General features: G+C 40.0%; 1 protein-coding gene across 2 annotated transcripts; it reads left to right on the forward strand.

Moving 5' to 3' along the window:
• Positions 1–23847, forward strand: LDHB (lactate dehydrogenase B). Of its 2 annotated transcripts, none has more exons than XM_032646340.1 (8): positions 1–119; positions 7170–7304; positions 14224–14341; positions 15755–15928; positions 17836–18009; positions 19972–20089; positions 22031–22154; positions 23481–23847. In XM_032646340.1, exons 2-8 carry the CDS (start codon positions 7176–7178, stop codon positions 23646–23648), a joined length of 1005 nt encoding a protein of 334 aa, XP_032502231.1. In that variant the 5' UTR covers positions 1–119; positions 7170–7175; the 3' UTR covers positions 23649–23847. The 2 variants fall into 2 exon arrangements, with proteins under 2 accessions (XP_032502231.1, XP_032502230.1); XM_032646339.1 differs by lacking the exon at positions 1–119 and adding an exon at positions 1656–1793.
• The last annotated feature ends 298 nt before the right edge of the window (positions 23848–24145 follow it).

Below are 24145 nucleotides of genomic sequence, written 5' to 3' on the forward strand. Positions count from 1 at the left end.
GTTTTTGGGCGAGTTGGAATCCCTCGTAGACCGTTTGGGTCTAACAGTGGCAAGAAGGAAAAACTGCAGAGATATTTAGAAGTCTACAGGAGATGTAGAGTGACTGTTTTGGAAAACAGGTGAGAAAGATCTAGGGTGGCTTCTACATTTCTTGCTAGAGTGACTTGCTCATCTTGCTTCAAACTCAGATTCAAGATGAATGTAATAATACATTCGAGGTTATCCACCAAGCCCTTCCTCTCCCTGATCATCACGTTTCAGTTTGTAACTAGACGGTGCCTTTGGGGGCATTGAAGTCCCCACTAACTGGCCTCTAATTCTGGAGTTTGAGGTTTATCAATTCCTCTAGACACCCCTTTTCTCAGTGGCTGTCCCCCCCCCCCTTTTTTTTTTTTGGCTGTGTTGGGTCTTCTTTGCTCCACGTGGGCTTTCTCTTGTTGTGGTGAGCAGGGGCTACTCTTTGTTGCAGTGCGCTGGCTTCTCATTGCAGTGGCTTCTCTTGTTGCAGAGTACAGGCTGTAGGCGTGCGGGCTTCAGGGATCAAATCATGTCCCCTGCATTGGCAGGCGGATTCTTAACCATTGCACCACCAGGGAAGTCCAGTGGCTGTTCTCTTTGAATTTTTATTGTATTTTAGCCAAATCTCTGTTACCACATCACATCGTATTGTAATTGAAAGAGTTTGCCTGCTTGTCTATCTCCTAGGGACCGGGAGCATCTCAATAGGCATCGTGATATATACATTTGTGTACCTTCCATGCTTGACACTGAGATGAAATTAAGGCATAGGATTGATGGCCATTTACCAAAAATAAATACACTAGAAAAAAAACCCCTTTCAAATACAGGGCGTTTTAATAAAATAAAAGCATTTTAATAAAGACACACACAACTGAAGCCGAATCTTTAAGATACCTTCACCCGCTTAGTCATTCATTCATCATTCGTTTATTCATTCACTCATTCACCGACACCGTATTGAGGCACTGGGCTGGGTACTGGAGACACAGAGACGAATGGCAACATGCAGCTTCGGAGTCGCTCAGGGACTGAAAGAGAAACTGCATTTTACTGGTGGCCCCATTATCTGCCCCTGAGACCGTACAGACGGGTAGAGAACTTCAGAAGGCAGGCCCTTAGGCCTCACTGGTTTCGCAGGCAACTAGTAGGTAGTTGTTGCATATTTGCTGAGTTAAGGTGGGAAAAACCCTTGCATCAAATAAACTTTATATCGAAGATGACGAGAAATGAAAATCTAATTTTATTTTTAGAAAACATCCAGAAGCAGCAGTTTTATTCCAGGGGAACGAACACACACCACCAGCATCTCAGCTCAGAACAGTGGTCCCCTGAAGTGGATGTGGAACGCAAAACAGAAATTTACTTCTATTGGGACTAAACTTATCCAAACAAGAGCGTGAGAGTCCGAAAGGGTCAAAGGTGGTCAGGGTTTAGAAATAAGGCAGCCTCTGTGTGGAAAAGTCTGTAAGCCGCCATGAGACTGGCTGAGAGGGAGCCCGCCTTAGCCGCCATAAGGTGACCCTCTCAACTGGGCCGCGGGAGGGCGTGGGCACATTTGAGTCCTTGTCCTTGAAGGGCACTGAGCGAGCCGAGGGGAGGGGTGGGCGGGGCTCGGATTTCCAATCACAATAGAGGAAGCTCAGAGGCGGCCGAGGGGCGGGCCCCGCCTCCTCCTCCCTCCTTGCGGATCCTGCGCTGAAGGAGACGCACGCTGCTGACTTTGTCTTCTCCGTGCGACCCTTACCGCCGTCTCGAGAACTTTCTCTCCCCTGGTAGGTTTCTGCTCGGGACCCTGAATCCTGGGTCTCGAGCCGACTGGGTGGGACGTGGAAGGGAATCCTTGTGTAGCAAGACTGGGGGAAGGACCAGGAAGGACATCTGCGCTCCCGGGCCTGTAGCCCTGAGCGTCCGGACTCGGGTTAGGGCGGGGGCCGTGCCCTGGGCTGGGGAGCAGGGCGGGGCGGAGGGGCTGCGACCGAGCCCCCGGGCTTTGTCCGCCACGCTTCAGTGCTCGCCGCCAGCCCCTGCTCCCCCGGGGGACAGACTTGTTGCATTTGCAGGTAATCCCGGACCCTGCGTGTCCTTGATGGGTTCGTGGCGGCCGCATCACCCGCGGTGCCTGCTGGCGGGAGCCCGGACACGTGCTTGAGGAGCTGGAGGAGGGAGAAGGGGCCAGGTGACCTGTGAGGCTGGCGGATCGTGAGCCTGGGGATTGGCGTCCATTACCACGGGAATGGAGAAATGCCCGGCTTTTCGGGGTTGAGGGTGAAGGACGATCTTGGCCCTGCCCTCCAGCCTCTCCCAGGCTGCGGCACACGCAGCCCTTGCCGGAGCGATGGGCCGGCTCGTTTCTGGCTTCTTTTCTTGGTGCTTCGGGTGCTTTATTTGCCAGCTTTGGGTGTTGAGCGTGAGGAAGGCCTAGACTTTTTCGCCCTAGAGACCTTGTCCGGGGAGATCCGTAGTTGCTGCCTCCCCTTGTGACCTGCGCTCTCCTCTGCGGGCGACAAGAGGAAGAGGTGGCCCGTGGGTGGCCTGCACAGCCTTTGCAGCTGGGGCCTGCGGCGGTAGGAGGAGGGGAAGAGCCGGCGCTTACTAGTGAAGGTATCGCACGGCAAAACTGGGCTCTTTAAAAGGTTAGTCCGGGGGTTTCCCTGGTGGCGCAGTGGTTGAGAGTCCGCCTGCCGATGCAGGGGACACGGGTTCGTGCCCCGGTCCCGGAGGATCCCACATGCCGTGGAGCGGCTGGGCCCGTGAGCCATGGCCGCTGAGCCTGTTTAAAAAAAAAAATGGTTAGTTTGCAAAGTAGAGCTTTGTTGCTGAACTTAAAAGCCCGGGTTCATTTCTAATGATTTATATCCACAGAAGGGACAGGAGGGTGGGGATGTAAAGGACCAAACATCAGAGGTAATTTTTACCCTGTTTAGCATTCTTTTCCCTTACAAGCCACCACTCTGGTCTTGAGGCACTCCTGTGTATAACATAAAATATTTTCTTCTAATTTCTTACAACTCCTGTTAGAACCCCTGTTAAGAGGAGAAAAAACAAAATTAAATTGCTTTTTCTCTAGAAAGATCTGAGAGAAAATCTGTACTTCCTCAAGCTTCTACACTGTCATTTCTGAAATTCCCCAAATAGTTTAAAAGATCTATCTGGACAACTAATCTGTATTTCTATAGCAGTCTTTCTGGATTTTTGTTTTCCACTGCTTTACTGGATCCTCTGTATACCTAAAGGATCTTAAACAAACCAGCTAGTGAAAATAACATAATAAAGAAAATCTGTGCGTATCTGTTCACCAAGAGAGGCGGCATCCTTCTGCTTCTGCGCAATATGCAGGACATGTGAATTTCATTGTTAAGGTCATCTATTTGTGGAGACAGTTGTACACCATTGTATATTTCTTTTTTCTCTAGCACGGAGGAGAAAACTGCAAATAGGCTTTGTAAAGGCAAAATAATCTGAGTTTAGTCCCTCATGTTTGGGGGAAAATAGTTTTTTGGGAAAAAAATAGCTATAGAATGAAACAGTTGTTAAAGTTATCTCCAAATCAAGTACTTTATTCCAACTTGGAGCCTTACCAACTCTTACTTAACATATACAATTACTAAACTAGGTTTTGTTACTTCGTCCTTTGCAGATGAGAAACAAAAAACGAGAGGGAAGCAGGGGTACAGTTTGAAACAGGGACATTGTCCTCTAAGTTAACAGTTTAGCATTAAAAGTAAAAGGCAAACACAAATACTATATAATGGGTTACAATTATAAATGATACTTAATTCTGAAGAAAGGGCTTTTTTATGATCTGTACCCTCTTTGTTTAAGAAAGCGGGTTGATACAATAAATTTTGCCTTTTGTTTTAGTTATCCAGAACACTGAGCTGATGGCACAGATGAAATTGGTGTTACTGTATAAATGTTTTCTAACAGTTTCCATTTTTTTAACTTTTCCTTTTTGGCTTTTTCTTAATGGCTGGAAAGAAACTCACTCAAAGGCTGATATTCTCCTAATGTGACCCCCTGAAAAAAAAATTTAATGAGTACCCACCTTCCAGTAAGCTTCCAAGGTGCACTAAAAGGAATTCAGAGTGATATTTTCTGCAGATTTTGCATAAACATTATTCATCACCATTGTCACTGTATTTAAGCACACATAGTATGTCCAGTACACTGTGACAAATTTTAAGTGAAACTTCAATAGAAGAAGAAAATAGAAGGACCAGTTGGTCCCTATCTTCTAAGAGTGATAATAACCACTGGTAGTAGAAATTATATTCATAACTGGCCATTCTTTTAGCCCAAGCTTAAATATGGGTTAATACTGGGCTCTAACTTAAATAGTTACAAATAAATACTTTATAGGGGTCATAGAAACAAATCCACTAATCTAAATCTAAATATTATTCATGTTGTTTAGCCAGTAAATGAATGGCCACAAGACAAAATTGTTGCAACTTTGTTAAATACTATTAGAAAAGCAAGCACAGGCTGAAGAGACAGACCCAAATTCTAACGGGCTTCAAGGAGGTTTTTGTCTTGTTTTTTGTTAATGGGTTAACATGGTTTTTTTTTTTTTTAAACATCTTTATTGGAGTATAATTGCTTTACAACATTGTGTTAGTTTCTGCTGTATAACAAAGTGAATCAGTATATGTATACATATATCCCCATATCGCCTCTCTCTTGCATCTCCCACCCTTCCTATCCCACCCCTTTAGGTCCTCACAAAGCACCGGAGCTGATCTCCCTGTGCTATGCGGCTGCTTCCCACTAGCTATCTATTTTACATTTGGTAGTGTATATATGTCCATGCCAGTGTTTCATTTCGTCCCAGCTTACCCTTCCCCCTCCCTGTGTCCTCAAGTCCATTCTCTACATCTATGTCTTTATTCCTGTCCTGCCGCTAGGTTCTTCAGAATCTGTTTTGTTTTGTTTTAGATTTCCATATATATATGTTATCATACGGTATTTGTTTTTCTCTTTCTGACTTAACTTCACTCTGTATGACAGACTCTAGGTCCATCCATCTCACTACAAATAACTCAATTTTGTTTCTTTTTATGGCTAAGTAATATTCCGTTGTATATATGTGCCACATCTTCTTTATCCATTCATCTGTCGATGGACACTTAGGTTGCTTCCATGTCCTGGCTATTGTAAATAGAGCTGCAATGAACATTGTGGTACATAACTCTTTTTGAATTATGGTTTTCTCAGGGTATATGCCCAGTAGTGGGATTGCTGGGTTGTATGCTATTTTTAGTTTTTTAAGGAACCTCCGTACTGTTCCCCATAGTGGCTGTATCAAATTACATTCCCACCAACAGTGCAAGAGGGTTCCCTTTTCTCCACACCCTCTCCAGCATTTATTGTTTGTAGATTTTTTGATGATGGCTATTCTGCCTGGTGTGAGGTGATACCTCATTGTAGTTTTGATTTGCATTTCTCTAATGATTAATGATGTTGAGCATCCTTTCATGTGTTTGTTGGCAATCTGTATATCTTCTTTGGAGAAATGTCTATTTAGGTCTTCTGCCCATTTTTCGATTGGGTTGTTTGGGTTTTTTTTTATATTGACCTGCTTGTAAATTTTGGAGATTAATCCTTTGTCAGTTGCTTCATTTGCAAATATTTTCTCCCATTATGAGGGTTGTCTTTTCGTCTTGTTTATGGTTTCCTTTGCTGTACAAAAGCTTTTAAGTTTCATTAGGTGCCATTTGTTTATTTTTGTTTTTATTTCCATTTCTCTAGGAGGTGGGTCAAAAAGGATCTTGCTGTGATTTATGTCATAGAGTGTTCTGCCTATGTTTTCCTCTAAGAGTTTTATAGTGTCTGGCCTTACATTTATGTCTTTAATCCCATTTTGAGTTTATTTTTGTGTATGTTGTTACAGAGTGTTCTAATTTCATTCTTTTACATGTGGCTGTCCAGTTTTCCCAGCACCACTTATTGAAGAGGCTGTCTCTTTTCCATTGTTTATTCTTGCCTCCTTTATCAAAGGTCACACATAAGGTGACCATATGTGCGTGGGTTTATCTCTGGGTTTTGTATCCTGTTCCATTGATCTATATTTCTGTTTTTGTTCCAGTACCTTACTGTAGCTTTGTAGTATAGTCTGAAGTCCGGGAGCCTGATTCCTCCAGCTCCGTTTTTCTTTCTCGAGATCGCTTTGGCTATTTGGGGTCTTTTGTGTTTCCATACAGATTGTGAATTTTTTTTGTTCTAGTTCTGTGAAAAATGCCATCGGTAGTTTGATAGGGACTCCATTGAATCTGTAGATTGCTTTGGGTAGTATAGTCATTTTCACAATGTTGATTCTTCCAATCCAAGAACATGGTATGTCTCTCCATCTGTTTGTATCATCTTTAATTTCTTTCATCAGTGTCTTACAGTTTTCTGCATACAGGTCTTTTGTCTCCCTAGGTAGGTTTATTCCTAGGTATTTTATTCTTTTTGTTGCAATGGTAAATGGGAGTGTTTCCTTAATTTCTCTTTCAGTTTTTTCATCATCAGTGTATAGGTATGCAAGAAATTTCTGTGCATTAATTTTGTATCTTGCTACTTTCCTAAATTCATTGATTAGCTCTAGTAGTTTTCTTGTAGCATCTTTAGGATTCTCTGTATAGAGTATCATGTCATCTGCAAACAGTGACAGCTTTATTTCTTCTTTTCCGATTTGGATTCCTTTTATTTTGTTTTCTTCTCTGATTGCTATGGCTAAATCTTCCAAAACTATGTTGAATAATAGTGGTGAGAGTGGACAACCTTGTCTTGTTCCTGATCTTAGAGGAAATGGTTTCAGTTTTTCACCATTGAGAATGATGTTGGCTGTGGGTTTGTCTTATATGGCCTTTATTATGTTGAGGTCAGTTCTCTCTGTGCCTAGTTTCTTGAGGGTTTTTTATCATAAATGGGTGTTGAATTTTGTTGAAACCTTTTTCTTCATCTATTGAGATGATCACATGTTTTTTCTCCTTCAATTTGTTAATATGGTTGATCACATTGTTTTTTAAAAATATATTCTGTGTTCTAGAATACCATTATGCTCCTTTGAAAATGTATTTTAGTTCAAACTTGCAACAGTAACATTACAAATTCCCACACAGGTTTCTCATGTGGACACGTGTAATATTTTGATTATTTTCTTTCAGGGCACAATGGCAACTCTTAAGGAAAAACTGATCGCACCAGTTGCAGAAGAAGAGGCAACGGTCCCAAACAATAAGATCACTGTAGTGGGTGTTGGACAAGTTGGTATGGCATGTGCCATTAGCATTCTGGGAAAGGTACGTACTTTCAAGAACACCATACATACTAATGAGAACCTACCGTATAGCACAGGGAACTCTACTCAGTGCTCTGTGGTGACCTAAATGGGAAGAAAATCCAAAAAGGAGGGTATATATATATACATATAGCTGATTCACTTTGCTGTACAGCAGAAACTGACACAACATTGTAAAGCAACTATACTCCAATAAAAATTAATTTAAAAACAAAACAAAACAACACCATATGTGATAGATAATTTCAGCATGTGTATACAGTCTCTTTAGGTATCTGAGAATTTGATTGTATCTTCAAAAGATAAGTTGTAGGCATCGTGATACTTCACCTTTAAACACATTAGCATGTATTTCCTGAGAGAATGACATTCTTCCTATCTGACACAGTAGAGTTACTGTGCTCAGGAAATTTAATACTGATAAAATGCTATTATCTAATATATAGTACCCAGATTAAATGTTCTCCAACTATCAGAATCCTGCCTTTTCTCCCCTAATCCAAGATCATATTTTTATATACTTGTCATGTCTCTTTCTTCTTCTTTAATTTGGAACTGAGCCATTCTTTGTCTGTCATGTCATTGATACGTTTGTAGAGTCCCCATCGGTTCTGTAGGATGCCCCTCAATTTATGGTGGTCTGATGTTTCCTTGTAATTGGGTTCAGGTTAGGTTTGGGAGGTGGGGTGGTGGCACATCCTTCACAATGCATCACAATTTTGTCTCATGACTGGTGGTGCCCAAGAGTCCTCTGTTTGAAGTGGTAACTGTCAGACTTCTCCACTGCAAAGGTCCGTTAACCCTCTATAGTTAATAAATAATCTGCACAGTCGCTTTTTGAGGTCATGGAAATATCCTATTATTCCCCTCAGACCCCCACCCAGTCATTTTATTTTGAAATGATTTCAGATTTACAGAAAAATTTGCAAGACTATAAAAAAAATAAAACTTCCATATTCACTTCACCCATGTTTACCAATTCTTAACATATTTGTGTGTGTGTGTGTAGGTGTGGGTGCACGCACGTGTGCACACATGTATGGACTTTTTTCTGAACCATTAGAGAATAAATGCAAATGTGCCCTTCCTTTCCTTCTGTCTGTCAGAGTACATTTCCTCAAGATAGGACATTCTCACATAGTTCAATTATCAACATCAGATTTAACACTGACAACATGCTACTAGCACCCTCTACTCCTCCAGATTATATTTTCCCCAGATACCTCCATAGACTTTTAGTTTGCTTCCTGTATTCTTACTTACCTCGTTGAATTGATCCTTGTTCTTTCTGAAGGCTGTCTTAAATGTTTTTTAGGGGAACCCCTCCCCTAAATGCTGCCTGGCCTTCAGTAGAGCACACTGTCCATTTGTATTGTATGTGAAGGCTGCTTGAATAACTCCTAGCCGAGCATATTTCTATTTACAAAATTTAACTTCTAAAGCAACAGATTCTGAATCTTCACTGAGGAAAAAGTCATCAAAGAAATCAACTAAAATATGTAGTGCACACCAATGAAAGTTTTATTCTTTGGCATTTTTTTCTTGCTAGTTTTCATTGGCCAGGTTCCCCTCATTTAGGAGAGCTGCTTCCCAAATTGCAGGGAATTTAAATAATCACAATTTAGTGTTCATCCTTCATACCAGTAAAAATGAAAAGTATTCCAGCTTACCTTTCTTTTAAAATACGTACCATGTTTGAAGTGCTTTGACTAAAATGCTTCATTTTAAACAACAATCTCAAGAAATGGGAACTGTTCATATCCTGTTTCCAGATGAGGTAGCTGTGGCTTCATTAGATTAAGTGGCCTGCCTATTGTCACACAGCTGGTAATGGTAGAGCTGTATTTTGAGCCCAGGACTCTGAACGCTTAACCATAGTGACTCCGCAGTTTCTTTTCATTCTATGCTAGTATTGGGGCAATTAAAGACGTGTATTTTTCTTTTAATTGAAGTATAGTTGATTTACAGTGTTGTGTTTTAGTTTCAAGTGTACAGCAAAGTGATTATTCAGATATATCTTTTTCAGATTCTTTTCCATTATAGGTTATTACAAAATATTGAGTATCGTGCCCTGTATAATACAGTAGGTCCTTGTTTATCTATTTTATATATAGTAGTGTGTATATGTTAATCCCAAGCTCCTACTTTATCTCTCCCATCCCCCCAGACATAAATGTATTACTAAAACACTAGCTAAAGATTTTTCATTCCTCCTGCTAATCTGAGAATTTGGATTTTCAGGAAACTATATCTGAGCTGTCATGATTCTATAAGGAGTACCTCGCTGATTGTTTTAAGTGTAAATCTAAAATCCTCTTGGGTAAATAATTTAGTTGAGACTCTCCTCTCTGCAGTTATATAATACTTTGGCCCAATTCTAGTGATCGAGAGAACAGACTGGGCCCCTAACACCAGTAGGAATCTTCCCATTGAGCTGCTGTGAAGGAAGGACTGCCTTATTGAAAGACCATTTTATTACTCAGAAGTGTTTAAATCTTCTTTTAATGGGGAAGAATTAGAGTCAAAGTTGTTATTACTCTTTGGTAAGGATTATAAACCCCACTGGTTCAATAAGAAAGGGAACTAACAGTGCCATTGTGTCAGGTGTCTGCATGTTACCTTATTCCTCTAGAAAAGTTCTAGGGGATATTGTCATCTCTATATTACTGTTGGAAAAGGACAAACTCAGAAAGATTAAGCCCCTTGATTAAGATCTCAGAGATCCTAAGTGCTGGATCCAGTCTCTGAGTCCATCACCAGTGTGCTTTGCAGAGGACACACACTGCTTTGGCCCAGAAAGTGAACAAAGCTGGGGCACCAGGGACAGAGGTTGAGCAGGCCCACGCCTTAACCGGGCCCGTGGAGGCAGCTGAGGCTCCCGAGTACGACGTCCACCATTACAACGACACCGGTGTTCTCTGCTTCTCTTCCACACTCTCCCCAGCCTCATTGCCAACATGGAAACCATCGTGAGCTTTTATAAAAATAGCTTCCCTACTTAGAACTTTCTGATAGTGTAAACAGTGCACGTCAACTACAGGCATACATAATATGCAATGAGGCGTCAAGGATCTTTCCCTGCCTGTCTCTCAGAGCAAGGCGGGGTGCACACCTCCGGGGGGCGCCATTCAGAGGGTCAGGAGCGCCTTTCCAGTGCAGTGTGGTGGTGCTGTCTCTGACTTTTCATCTCTTACCTTCTGCCCTCTTTCTTCAAAACACCAAGCTCATGGCTGCTTAAACCCTTTTAGTACTTGATTTCCCTTCCCCTGGAATGACTGCTCTAGACCATCAGAGTTCACTCCCTCCCATCATTCACGTCACGCTTTTGTGGGCAGGCCTTCCCTGACTGTCCAATACCAAGTAAGCGTCCTTCCCTTCCCTTTAACTTCACCCTGCCTTGCCCTGTTTATAGCACTTCCATTATCAGAGTCATCTTAAACTGTATGCTTCACTCCTATTCCCTTCCTGGTACATTCCATGAGGGCAGGCACTCTGCCAGATTTGTTCATGACTGTATTCCTCGTTAGTAGAATAATGCCTGGCACATTCAGTAGTAAATATGTATTAAATAAATGGATATTCCTGCTATTATGAAGAAACTGCACTTAGAGCTGGTCAGATTTTGATCATAGCTTTTCCTTTTTCATGGCTTCTTCTGCCACCCCTACCAATCACGAGCTCTGTGTTTTGGCTGCGAAGATCCCGTCATGTTGTCAAGGTCATACAGAAGTTCCATGCAGTTATTCCACCCTTAGCCTCTGTGCAGCTGTTTTTGGTTTGAGTGTCTGTTCTTGATTCAGTCAACTGTAGCCACATTCTTGTGGTACAAATCCGGCATAAGGAGTCTCTTAGAAGGAGCAATGTAATTACATACTGCAAAGTAGTTTTTGCCGTGCAAGACTTGGCCTAAAAGCGAGACTTAATTAGAATTTGGTGTCTGTACAAGAATAGACAGGTTAATGTAACAGACTCAAAGCCCAGAAACAGGACCGAAGAGTATTTAATGAAAAGTGGCAATTCCAGAGCAGAAGAAAAACAAATTATTGAATAAACGGTGTTTGTCCATTTAGCTAATTATTTGGAAAAAGTTATACCTTTTCCTCCAACAAAATGTCATGCAAGCTAAACACTTGAATATAAAAATGCAGCCATCAAATATTAAGCCACTGGCAGCAGTAATTTACTAGCTAAGAGGGCCAAGAGGTAGATTATGGCTGTGTCTTGTCCACATGGAGTTTTAGATTAAGAGACAATTTTTGTAGTATATTAAACAAGGTTCCAGCAGCAATGTTCTTGGCTTCTAACTGATCTCGTTCCTTAATAAGGTACTGCTTTTGCGATGAATCTAACCCTTGATGTATCAAACATTTTAAAATATATTTGCAGCGTAAGTGGAATATACGTATGGCTGATATACACTATGTGAATGCAGAAGGAGATTTCTTTAAGCCAAAGTGTCAGTACTTAGTCACACATCTTCTATTTGCCTGCCTCCCACTGGGAGGATATTTAGTCCCACAGATGCAGCTAAATTCAGCGCTGCAATTATTTTCTCAAAGTGTTGGATCTCTTCCTTCCTTGCCAGCTGACTATGTACTTCTCAGACAATTCTCTACCCACTGAAACAAAACACAGGATCTGAGATCCTGTGACATCCTTTTCCACTTAAGCCCCAAATTGTTGTGCCCTGTTGACTTTCACAGCACCCATGTGATGCTCCCAAAATAAGAGTGGCATTCCTGGTGCTCAGGACCTTGACGGAACGGTTATTACGTTCTCTTGTATGGTTTTAGGGCTTCCGAAACACAAATGAGGGTTTTGTGTGGTCTTGTCAGAGGCTGCAGAGGAACGAAACCATTTTTAAAGTGTTGAAACATGAGTTGAAGTGAAAATGGGTGAACATTAATGCCAGTATTTGACATACATGGAAATGAGAAAATACTTACCGAGTAACCCCCACCCAGCTCATAAAAGGGTCATTTCAGAAGCTTGCAAGTGAATCAGTTGCTTGGAACTAAGAACACATTCAGTCACAGGGAGGCTTGAGTCTCAGGGAAACCCTCACAAGCAGGCCTATTGCGGCTCACTGCTTGAGGCCAGCTGCCACTGGACTTCTAGAAACGGGACAGTGTTCATTCCTTGCCTCCTATGGGGAGCGGAACCTGCTTTGTTGGCAGCTTAGCCTGGTCAAGTTTTCTTAATGGCTGCCTCACCTCTCTTTGCTTCTCCCTCTGCTGCTCAAAGCCTTACTGACCCCTCCATTTCTACCCTGGATTATTCTATCGTAGCCTTCAAAGTGCTTCCTGAACCCCAGTTACTTAACGCTTTTTTCCCATCAACACCCTTTATTTACCCTTTACCTAGCTGATCTCACTATCCTTCAAAGAGGTATTTGCACTGTTAAGTGTGATATATCATATTAAGCTAATTATTTTGCTAACAGCCCGGTTTTTTGCTAAAACCAGTAAAGGCCAGGATTTGGGCCATGTTTCAATGGGAAGGATAACTACTTTTTAAAGAGTTTGTAAATTATGAGCTTTCGCAAGACAGCCAACTTTAAAAGCTGAAAAGTTATTTAGATGCAATTAGATTGACACCCTCTCCCCTTCATTCTTCTGAGAAGAAAAGGTTGACTTGCTGAAGAATGGACATGATTATTGATTTACGGTTTTTCTTGGGTTGGATGGCACAGGTGACAGTCGGAATAGAAAATAAGAGAACTCTGAGACTGGGCAAGTTTGGGTTAGTCATGCATAGAGAATTCACTAGCCCTGGACCCCTGTGTCCATGACTCCTTCCTTTCCCCACCAGGATGTTCAAGTCGGTCAGAGCCCACCTGAGGATTCCTAGCTTCACCCAGGGCTTCAAAGCCAGCTCTAAAATGAACTCAACCTCTTGATGGTTTTAAACTAAATCTGCCCTCTCAAAAACCCCTCCAAACTGGGGGGTGACCTTTGGGATGGACACACTGCCCAAGGTTGTTTCTAGGTCTCTGTCTCTTTTTCACCACCATCCCCCATGAATATGAAAACTTGTGCACCCTGAGGCCACTGTTGAGCCACACTGGTTTCATGTCTGCAGATTCTTTTTTTTTTTTTTACATCTTTATTGGAGTATAATTGCTTTACAATGGTGTGTTAGTTTCTGCTTTATAACAAAGTGAATCAGTTATACATATACATATGTTCCCATATCTCCTCCCTCTTGCGTCTCCCTCCCTCCCACCCTCCCTATCCCACCCCTCCAGGCGGTCACAAAGCACCGAGCTGATCTCCCTGTGCTGTGCGGCTGCTTCCCACTAGCTATCTACCTTACGTTTGGTAGTGTATATATGTCCATGCCTCTCTCTCGCTTTGTCACAGCTTACCCTTCTCCCTCGCCATATCCTCAAGTCCGTTCTCTAGTAGGTCTGTCTTTATTCCTGTCTTACCCCTAAAAACAAAAATAAACAAATGGGACCTAATGAAACTTCAAAGCTTTTGCGCAGCAAAGGAAACCATAAACAAGACCAAAAGATAACCCTCAGAATGGGAGAAAATATTTGCAAATGAAGCAACTGACAAAGGATTAATCTCCAAAATTTATAAGCAGCTCATGCAGCTCAATAACAAAAAAACAAACAACCCAATCCAAACATGTCTTCAGATTCTTAAAGCAATTTGCATCATGCTCATTGAATGCCAGTTGGGTACCAGAAGGTGAAATTCTGAAAAATTGGTATCTTAAATATTAATAGTTTGCTATTTAAGACATTTTATCATGAAATTGTTTTTAAAGAGCACACCTAACTCCATGGTAAAATTCTTGTCTAGATTTTTAGACATTGGTTACTTTGCCATTTCAACAGTCTCTGGCTTGTGCCGGCAGCTGAGGTATCCTAGAGCGGCTTCCAGTCCTAACAGCTGTTTTTGTGTTTGTAGTCTCTCACTGATGAGCTTGCTCTTGTGGATGTTTTGGAAGATAAACTCAAAGGAGAAATGATGGACCTGCAGCATGGGAGCTTATTCCTTCAGACACCAAAAATCGTGGCAGACAAAGGTAGTCTCATTTCATGCCCAAAGTGATCAAATAATAAATCGATATCCTCACTCCTTTATAGAAGATCGGTTTTCCCATCCTGGTGAATCTAGTGTTGGTAGTTTCTCCTTTCCTTCTGGGTCCAATTCATCCTCAAAAACAAACATAATTGTTATTACCTCTGTAGTCCCTCTCCCACTGCCTTCCACACATTTGGTACATATAACAGTTTAGGAAATTGGATCCTAATGCTTGTTTACACATACCTGAGAACGGGAATGTTTTAGATCTGAAAAAAATACTGCACAAGGTAATTTGAGTGCCTTGAAGAAATTAACTAAATTCATATTCTAGCCACCTTTGTCCTGGATTAATGGATTTATGCTGTGACAGCTGTGCCTACAGATGTAGAAATGTGGGCCCAAAATAATTCCTAACAATACTACTAATAATAGCTGTTATTCACTGAAGTATTAGCATTCTGGGTATGCTAATGTGAAACTTTGCATATCTCATCTTCACAGCAACCCTATGAGAGATGGATACTATTACCTCCATTTTGTGGAAGAGGAAGCTGATAAAGTATTAGTAACTGAAAAGTCACATAGGGACATGGTTTGAATCATCCATAGCTATTGAGTCTAATGACCACATCAAATCAAAAGGTCTATAATTTGGGAAAGGGTGCACTTCCTTGAGGAAAAAATAAACTATTTTCTAGAGGGACTCACTGCTAAAAATGAACAAGCTTCTTGGGCTTCCCTGGTGGCACAGTGGTTGGGAGTCCGCGGGGGACACAGGTTCGTGCCCCGGTCCGGGAGGATCCCGCGTGCCGCAGAGTGTCTGGGCCTGTGAGCCATGGCCGCTGAGCCTGTGTGTCCGGAGCCTGTGCTCCGCAACTGGAGAGGCCACAGCAGTAAGAGAGGCCCGCGTACCGCAAAAAAAAAAAAAAAAAAAAATGAATAAGCTTCTTTAAAATATTGAGTATTAGAAATTAAATTCTAGCCAAGAACACTGGAGTGCCTTCCTTCCCTTCATAGATTGAATTAACATTACAAGTCTGCAGTTACCTTTAAATTGCTTTTTTGTTGGAGGGCTGCCTGTTGAACTTTGGACTCACTGTGTTTATGCTTTGTATTATTACTGACAGTATAATCTTCTCTAAAGCCAATAGCATTTTGCATTTGTTAGCCAGAAACATAATTTAGGGCCATGCTTCCTTCCCTTTCTGAGCCAGTGTTACAGTTGGAATGTTTCCACATCACTCAAGGAGGAAGAAGCCACAGAACATTGGTGTTGCAACTCAGCACCTTATACAGAAAATGTAATTCTCACGTACGTTCTGGGAGCTTATGTATAGATTCCTAGAGCATATTATACAACATGTTTTGATGAAGAGTTGTATGTAAAGTACTTTTCTTCCTCTCCTTCAAGATTACTCTGTGACCGCCAATTCCAAGATCGTGGTGGTAACTGCAGGAGTTCGCCAGCAAGAGGGAGAAAGTCGTCTGAATCTGGTGCAGAGGAATGTTAATGTCTTCAAGTTCATCATTCCTCAGATCGTCAAGTACAGTCCTGACTGCATCATAATTGTGGTTTCTAACCCAGGTATTACTATAATGCCTTAAGGTTCAGTTCTGTTAAATTCAATATTTTGGATTTTTTTTTTTTAACTTAAAGTCTGTTCTGGTGTCTGCTGGCAGGAACAATTCACGTGTCTTCTGTTTTTGGCCACAAAAGAGTGGTGTTTGCAAAACCAATGACACCGTCCCAGGCCACATGCTTAAGAATGTGAGAAGAGTTTTATATAAAGCAATTTCATCTGCTTGTTTTATCTGGCTTTGTTGTAAAGTCTAAAAGCTTTTAAACTTTTCTATCAAGATTATCCTGGGATGCATAATGAAGCATTTGAATGTGACTCCAATTTGGATGAAATATTTTAGCATATTTGACCTACTGTTTTCCAGAAAATGCTTTCTAGTCTTCTTATTTATTTCTAAACTTCTTGAAAATTGAGTTGATTGAATTTGAAGAGTTTCAGAAAGCCATTAATTAGTCTAGGTTTAAAGATAGAAATAGACTGTATTGATGGACAAATACATGCTTAACATCAAATGTTGTAACTTGAAAACTTCTGGTTAGAAAGAATTGCATTTTTTCAACCCAAACAGTCAAAATTCACTCTCTGTTTCACACTTCTTTTGCCTACAATTTGCCATCAAGCTTACTATTTACTGGTGAGCACAGCAGGTACAGTGATAAAATGGTAAAGCTACTAATTATCTCTGACACTTCACATTGAGAAAGATTGTGAATAAGAGCCAAGAAGATCCTTCTAATTTACGGGGGGTTTGTTGTTGTTTGTTTGCTTGTTTTAGCCGCACCGTGTGGCTTATGGGATCTTGGTCCCAGACCAGGGATTGAACCCCGGCCCTCAGCAATGAAAGCACAGAGTCCTAACCATTGGACCGCCAGGGAATTCCCTAATTTATGGGATATTGAGAGTTGGGAGCCAGCAAGACCAGATATTATTTTAGTATTATTCTCTGTAATCCTGGATTAAGAGTTTCCTAAATAGTTCAACCTTGCATCTAAAACTTCTCATAAATAGAGGGTGGCAGATAGATGTGGAACATGAATGACAAACAGGAGACACAGATGAGCTTGTGCCGCATCCTGTGCTTAAGGCAGACAGTATTAACTGGTTATACAGCTTTTCCAGGTATAGCTTCAAAGTCTTAACCCTCCAGGGGGTCACTCCTACTGAGTCAAAGTTGCCAAGGAAGAGTTTATAATATCCAGGCCAAAATGACCTTAAAATATCTCAGCCGGTGTCTATATGTGAGAGTGGAGGTGGAGACTTGCCTTCCTTGTGTGCACGTTTTCCTACTCTGCACAGCTTAGCCTGTAAGTGCTGTGATCTCCTCTAGCCCAGCAGGTTTTAGCTTTGCAGTCTCTGTGCCACACAAGAATAAAGGCTGTGTCATAGAATTCCTTTCAATAAATAGTAGAAAATGTTAATACCCTGTATTATCACAGCTGTTTACTGAATAGTATCTTGTTCCCAGGGAAATTTATAGCAGCATGCCTTGGTAGTTTAGTAACTGATAGCTTTTGGTTTCTCATGACAGTTGTTATAATCATGGAATGTTAGCATTGGAAGAAACTTAAGTGATGAACTAACTCAACCCCTTTTCTTTTTCTTTCCATATATAGTAAATTAATCTGCAAGACTCTTTTATTATTCTTGTTTCAAGTAATAATGTAAATAAAAACCGCAATATTGCATTTCCCATGTTTTACAATCTCTCTTACTATAAAACTTAAGTTTTTTTCCTGTCTTTCTAACTCCCGTCATCTCTCATTATGAAAAGTCAAGTATTTACATCTTTCTGGGCACATCTTATTTGGAGGATGGGGCAGTGTGAGAGGAGTAAACCAGGGAACCCATTAATTGACATAGCAGTTGAAATCAGTTTTGATGTACTTACATACATTATTTTTTAAATTTTTAGTGGACATTCTCACATATGTTACCTGGAAACTAAGTGGATTACCCAAGCACCATGTGATTGGAAGTGGATGTAATCTGGATTCTGCTAGATTTCGCTATCTTATGGCTGAAAAACTTGGCATTCATCCCAGCAGCTGCCACGGATGGATTCTGGGAGAACATGGCGACTCAAGTGGTAAAAAAAAAAAAAGGACAATATTTACTGTGTACTTATGTGGTGTTCTTGCCATTCTGACTGTTTTGTTTGTTTTTACATTATATTTTCTATATTTTCATGTACTTCACATTACTAATAAGTAATTGTGGGAGGTTACTTTGATACTGACTAGGTAAATATCTGATTCCTCATCAACTTTTTGCCTGCTAAGTTTAGTATCCACTTAGGATTCTTGCCTAAATAAATTATGATGGTTGTCAAACATATTCTAATTCCATCATTTCCTCTTAAACGTTGAATTTTATACATTGAATAGGCTTATGGTGTAAAACTGTCATAATCCAAAACAGAATGATAGTCTTTGTTTTACTAAATTCAGTTTTGCCCAATATGCAAGGGGCTGTTTTCTCCCTAAAAGGTTAAGGTGTAAATTTTCCTTTGAATTTAGTGAGAGTTAGTACTGTGATTTTGGTAGAGTTTACTTTGGTACTGAAAGAATTTGGTCTTAAAATTATTGCATTGGTGCTTTCTTATATGATGATGCTGACTTTTTTTTTTTCTGACACATTGTACCACTTCAGTCAAGAGTTTCTCATGTCCAACGATTTTCCTGAATTTATATGCTGTATAAAGTAGTACAATGTCTGGTGTACAGTAAAAACTCAGTGCTAGTTATCACAATTGCTAGAAACACAGATCTGGAAGTGACCTTACATGTTGAAGATCCTTTAGCTGGCTAGTGGCATAACTGTAGCTAGAATCATGTCTTCTGATTCCTATCCAATGTTTTATTTACTCATTACTGTGTCATTTTTTCCAAAACATCTCCCCCCCCCATTTCCCTATTGATCTATACTGTGTACATAAAATGAAAGAGAATTAAACTATGCTCACTTAGGCATGATTACGTAGATTTCATAGTCTTCAACAAAAACCAGGAAAATGCTGTAGTTTTCTCAACAGTTACCCTGAATTAGCAAAAGTTGTGGACTGAAACATGGTCTTGTTTGGCCATGGGCAGCTTTGCCCTTCACAGTTGGTTCTAGCCTTTACCCCAGGGCTCTGCTCTTATTTTCTGAATCTAAGTGTTTTCCTTCAAAGGTCCCTAAGGAACACATACTTATTTTTCAAGGTCCGGTTCAAACGCATATTTTTTGTAGCGCTTTCTGACATTTGATTTTCCCCTACATTAAGTAGACCCTTATTTACGTTTTATTACACTTTCTTCATCGCTCCGTAAGAACATATCCCATTGCTTTAGTGTCCTTTACTAACTGTTTCTCCTAGTAAATTCTCAACTTGTCCATGGTACAGAGCATATTTTAATCCATCTTTATATGCCTTTTGGCTGGGCAAGAGGTGTTCAGAATAGGTAACGGGGTGTTTTGGTGCATCAGAGCCTCCAAAAGATATAGTCAATGATAACACCTTTGTCTGCTATGCCTTTGGGGGCATTCTTGGAAGGAAATATTTGGTGCGGTTAAGACCAGAGCAATTCATTGTGGTTACATGGAGTTTCTATCCAGAAATGGACTGAACTTAGAGCATGATAAGAGAAAATTAGACGATACTTGGGTGTTTTCCAAGAATTCTTTTGTTTTTTACTTCACTCTAGGAATAAAGGGGGCTTATATTTGAAAAATAAGCAGGCAAAAAGTTAATTCCTCAAACCCAAAGTTTAGAGTAGTCCCAAACTAGAATCCCTTAGGAGTTCACAAACCTAGGGAAAGGCAAGAATTTCATAATGTCTGTAAGCTTTACCCAGCAATTCTGTTTGCACCAAAACGGTTGAAAGTTAAAAGGTCAGATTTGAGGGCAAATGTCAGCCTTTGCAGGGAAGTATATTGGAGTCAGTTGACTGGAGCAGTAAGTGGGTAACTTGCAACAGGGGTGAAATCTGAACTAAGAGAAGAAAAGATTTTTTAAAAATAAGGTCAGAGATAGATAAAATGTTTGTGTATTTATTTTTTTCCCCCACAGTGGCTGTGTGGAGTGGGGTGAATGTGGCAGGTGTTTCTCTACAGGAACTGAATCCAGAAATGGGAACGGACGATGATAGTGAAAATTGGAAGGAAGTGCACAAGATGGTGGTTGAAAGGTACATAGGAGGGAGCTTGATTTAAGACAATTAGTATCATGTTAGACAAAATTGTGAACGCTTCCCATGGCTGCCTGTTCAGATAAACTTAAAAGTTTTTTGTTTGTTTGTTTTTTGTTCTTGCTTTTTTTCCTGTTTTTCTTTTTTTAAATTACTCTTTGTTTTGGGGGGGGGGGTGTTTTTTTCTTTTTATTATTTTTTCTGTTATATTTTTCTTTCTATTTTTTCTTATCTTTTAAATAAACTCAATATATAATAGTAACTATGCAGCTATTATCTTCTGAAACAGGCAAGACTAACTTATACTGGTCAAATTTGCTATGCTGGTCCCCCTAGGGAAAGCAAATATTTTTCTAGAGAGATTCTATTGTAGAAGTAACAGGAGTGGGACATGGAATTAACAAGTGAGAAAGGCTTTCAAAATACCTACTGTTGACACATAAGGTTGGCTTATTTAGAAAAGTAAACCTAGACACTATTAGTGTCATAATTGCGTTAACTAACTTACTGATTGATTGCTGCTAGTGTTTAAGCTGTGCTGTATTTATCTTTCCACACCCAACCAAGGATGTCCTCCTCTCCCTCTTTGAAACTGCCTTTTGTTACTGTCTTCTCTTTCTATGACCTTCATGTTTATCCTAAAATAAGGTGTCATTTTGGACCAGAGTAAAGAATGTGGGCTTAGATTGAAATTCTAGCACTGACACTAACTGTATAGTCTTGGGAAGCCATTTAACCCTTAAGCTGAATCTCAGTTTTCTCCTCTGTAAAGTCATAAGGTATTTAAGTTATTGTAAAAATTGAGTTAAATCACACATACTTATCATTGGTAAGCACTCAAGAAACATTAGCTTCTATTTTCAGAAAATTGTTGTTATAAAACTAGCTGATATCTCAAATATGGAATCATTTTGCTTAGTTCAACTTTATTTATTTTATTTTTGGCTGTGTTGGGTCTTCGTTGCTGTGCTCAGGCTTTCTCTGGTTGCGGCGAGCGGGGGCTACTCTTCGTTGCGGTGTGGTGGCTTCTCTGGTTGTGGAGCTCGGGCTCTAGGCTCGCGGGCTTCAGTAGCTGTGGTTTGTGGGCTGTAGAGCGCAGGCTCAGTAGTTGTGGCTCATGGGCTCTAGAGCGCAGGCTCAGTAGTTGCGGCACACGGGCTTAGTTGCTCCGCGGCATATGGGATCTTCCCGGACCAGGGCTTGAACCTGCGTCCCCTGCATTGGCAAGTGGATTCTTAACCACTGCGCCACCAGGGAAGTCCAACCCTTTATTTTATAAACGAGAAAACTAGGGCTCACCCAGGTAATGTAACTTGCCCAAGTTCTTTTAATCGGTGATAGATTGCATTAAATCCCAATTTTTTAATACCCAGTTACCTCCTCCTACCTAATTCTCAAGTACAAGTGCCTTTGTGGGTTTCAAAAGGTATAATTTGTGCTCAGAAAGTTGCCGGGCAAGGTGTTGCCAATACTTTTCTCTAAGTTAGTTGGTCATGGTATTTTAGGTGACAATGGTTAGTGGCCTCAAATGGACCTGAAAATCAAAGTATATTTTGTCCTTTGAATGTGAAGGTTCTTTTACTTTCATTGTTCCCTGATTTCATTAATATCTTTGGAAATATTGATGTTTATGAATAAGAAGATTGGTTGGAAAATGTACATTTTACCTCTGTGACTTTATAGTCATTTATACAATAAACTACTTAAATTTGTCAAAGCATTTACATAGCACCTACCATGAAGTTTTAAAATTTTAAACATTTTACATATATATTAACCCATTTAACAAACTTATGAAGTAGATACCATTGTTATCCTTATTTTACAGAAGCAGACACTGAGACAGGTAGATTTTACTCAAGATTACACAGTTAAGAGACAGCAGGAGTCAAACCCAAAGAGTCTGGTGTCAATTATCTCTTTTATGAATTTTTTCCTTAGTGCCTATGAAGTCATCAAGCTAAAAGGATACACCAACTGGGCTATTGGATTAAGTGTGGCTGATCTTATTGAATCTATGTTGAAAAATCTATCCAGGATTCACCCAGTGTCAACAATGGTGAAGGTAAACTGTTATAAAATATTATGATTTCTAGTCGAGTATTCTATATGTAGATTCATTTTAAGAAGGATGAGATAATGTCTCAGTCCACAGTTATTTTTTCATCTCAAAGTTTTATGGAAGCCTTTCTCCTTTCCAACAGAAGTTTAGGACAATAAGAGCAAAAATTTATACAGACATTGAATGTATTTTTACATTTCTCCCTTGTATGATGTGGCAAATTAAATATTAACTCTGAATCTTATTCAGCATATTCTCAGATGATCATCTGAATACGTTTAATAGTTTCATTTCAAGTTGGTATATTAAACTATAGATTGGCTTTGATGTATGTAGCATTTGATACCTTAACAAACTGAGTTTAATTCAAAAGCTATGGAACAGTTAAGTAGAAATTGATTATTTTTAAACAAAACTAAAATTGTATTAAAACATTGTCTAAGATAGTGGACTCATTTTCTACAAGTCAGCAGCAGGGGTGAAAACGTAAGGGGGGAACTGCAGTAGATTCAAAGAAACTAAGGTAAATATAGAAATGTTGGGGGGGTAGAACACAGTGTCAGATGTTTTGGGGGTTTTGTTGTTTTGGGGTTTTTTTTTGATACTATGGCAAAAAAAATTAAAAGCAAGTATGGCAAAAACTGGATAATCGCTGAGTCTTAGAGTACATATATATAGGAGTTTGTTTATTCCCTACACTTTGGTGTATATACAAAAACTTTCGAAGTTAATTTAAAAAAATATTAAACTGACTTGATTAATATACTAAAATAATTTAATTAATTATGTAGTTAAGTTGACCCTCTGAGTAATTTACTTAATACAAACCGGTACAGTATTTTGGGAATTGTATGATTTTTTTTCAGCAACTCTTGGGTGTTGCAAGAATCTTGCCTTTGAGTGGCATCCAGCTACTTTCCTGGACCTTGTAGGTTGGCTACTACCTGAAATTCTCTCCTTAACTAAAGAATTTTAAGAAACTTAAAATTTCATGGAAAGAGGCCCAGTGAGAACCACATTTGAATGTGATTTGAATTTGAAGACATAATCAAATTCTATTAAAGTGTATTGAAGCAGAGAGGTATCAGTAAGTTCAATAAAGTACATAAAATTCTAGTTTTATCATAGTGCGTATTTGTATATTCTATGTATAAAGTCTAATTAGAAACACAAGTATTAGGGATATATAGGCCTGTAAGTGATAAAAACGAAAGAATGAGTCTATGCTTATCAAATTTCCTGCAGTTCTTCCTGTTCAAACTCAGTACCTGTGATCATTCTTACCTGTGGTTTCATTTCCTCATCTCATTGCTTTTCTTGTTGTGGCAGGGGATGTATGGCATTGAGAATGAAGTCTTCTTGAGCCTTCCGTGTATCCTGAATGCTCGGGGGTTAACCAGTGTTATCATCCAGAAGCTGAAGGATGATGAGATTGCGCAGCTCAAGAAAAGTGCAGACACCCTCTGGGACATCCAGAAGGACCTAAAGGACCTGTGACTTGTGGCTGCTAGGCTGTAGAAACTTAAAACTACAGTGTGATTAACCACGAGCCTTTAGTTTTCATCCCTGTACATGGAGCACAGTCTGCTCTTATCTTCCAAAGTATGTGATCTGGGCTCCCAGAATCAAAGCCCAAGCTTGGTTTAATGCTTGCAAGATGAGTCCTTGAACAAATAAAATTAACTATTGTAGTGTGCTTCTGTCTCTGGAATTCCTTCTTTAATGGTTTCTGAAAGATTTCAGTCTGTTTGTTTTTTCAATAATTCTTCCCCCCCCCACATCATAAATTTCCCTAAAGTCTATCATCTACATTCCATCTTCTTCTTTTGCCAAACAGCACTACAATTCTTTGTCACGACGTGTACTACGATTTTGTTGTTGTCCTGAGGATGTGGTTACGATTTTTTTTGAGGACTTTATTTTGGGGGGAGCAGGTTTAGTTTCACAGCCAAATTGAGAGGAAGATACAGAGATTTCCCATAACACTTGGTTCC

Source organism: Phocoena sinus, chromosome 10 (genome assembly GCF_008692025.1).
Source record: "Phocoena sinus isolate mPhoSin1 chromosome 10, mPhoSin1.pri, whole genome shotgun sequence".
NCBI lineage: Eukaryota > Metazoa > Chordata > Mammalia > Artiodactyla > Phocoenidae > Phocoena > Phocoena sinus.

What these genes read in the sequence shown, in the direction of transcription:
- LDHB (XM_032646340.1), top strand. Translation starts at nt 7,176, where the DNA reads ATGGCAACTCTTAAGGAAAAACTGATCGCACCAGTTGCAGAAGAAGAG. An exon ending in AATTGTGGTTTCTAACCCAG is followed by an intron (nt 15,929 to 17,835) that starts GTATTACTATAA and finishes TTAAATTTTTAG; the next exon opens with TGGACATTCTCACATATGTT. An exon ending in AGAACATGGCGACTCAAGTG is followed by an intron (nt 18,010 to 19,971) that starts GTAAAAAAAAAA and finishes TTTCCCCCACAG; the next exon opens with TGGCTGTGTGGAGTGGGGTG.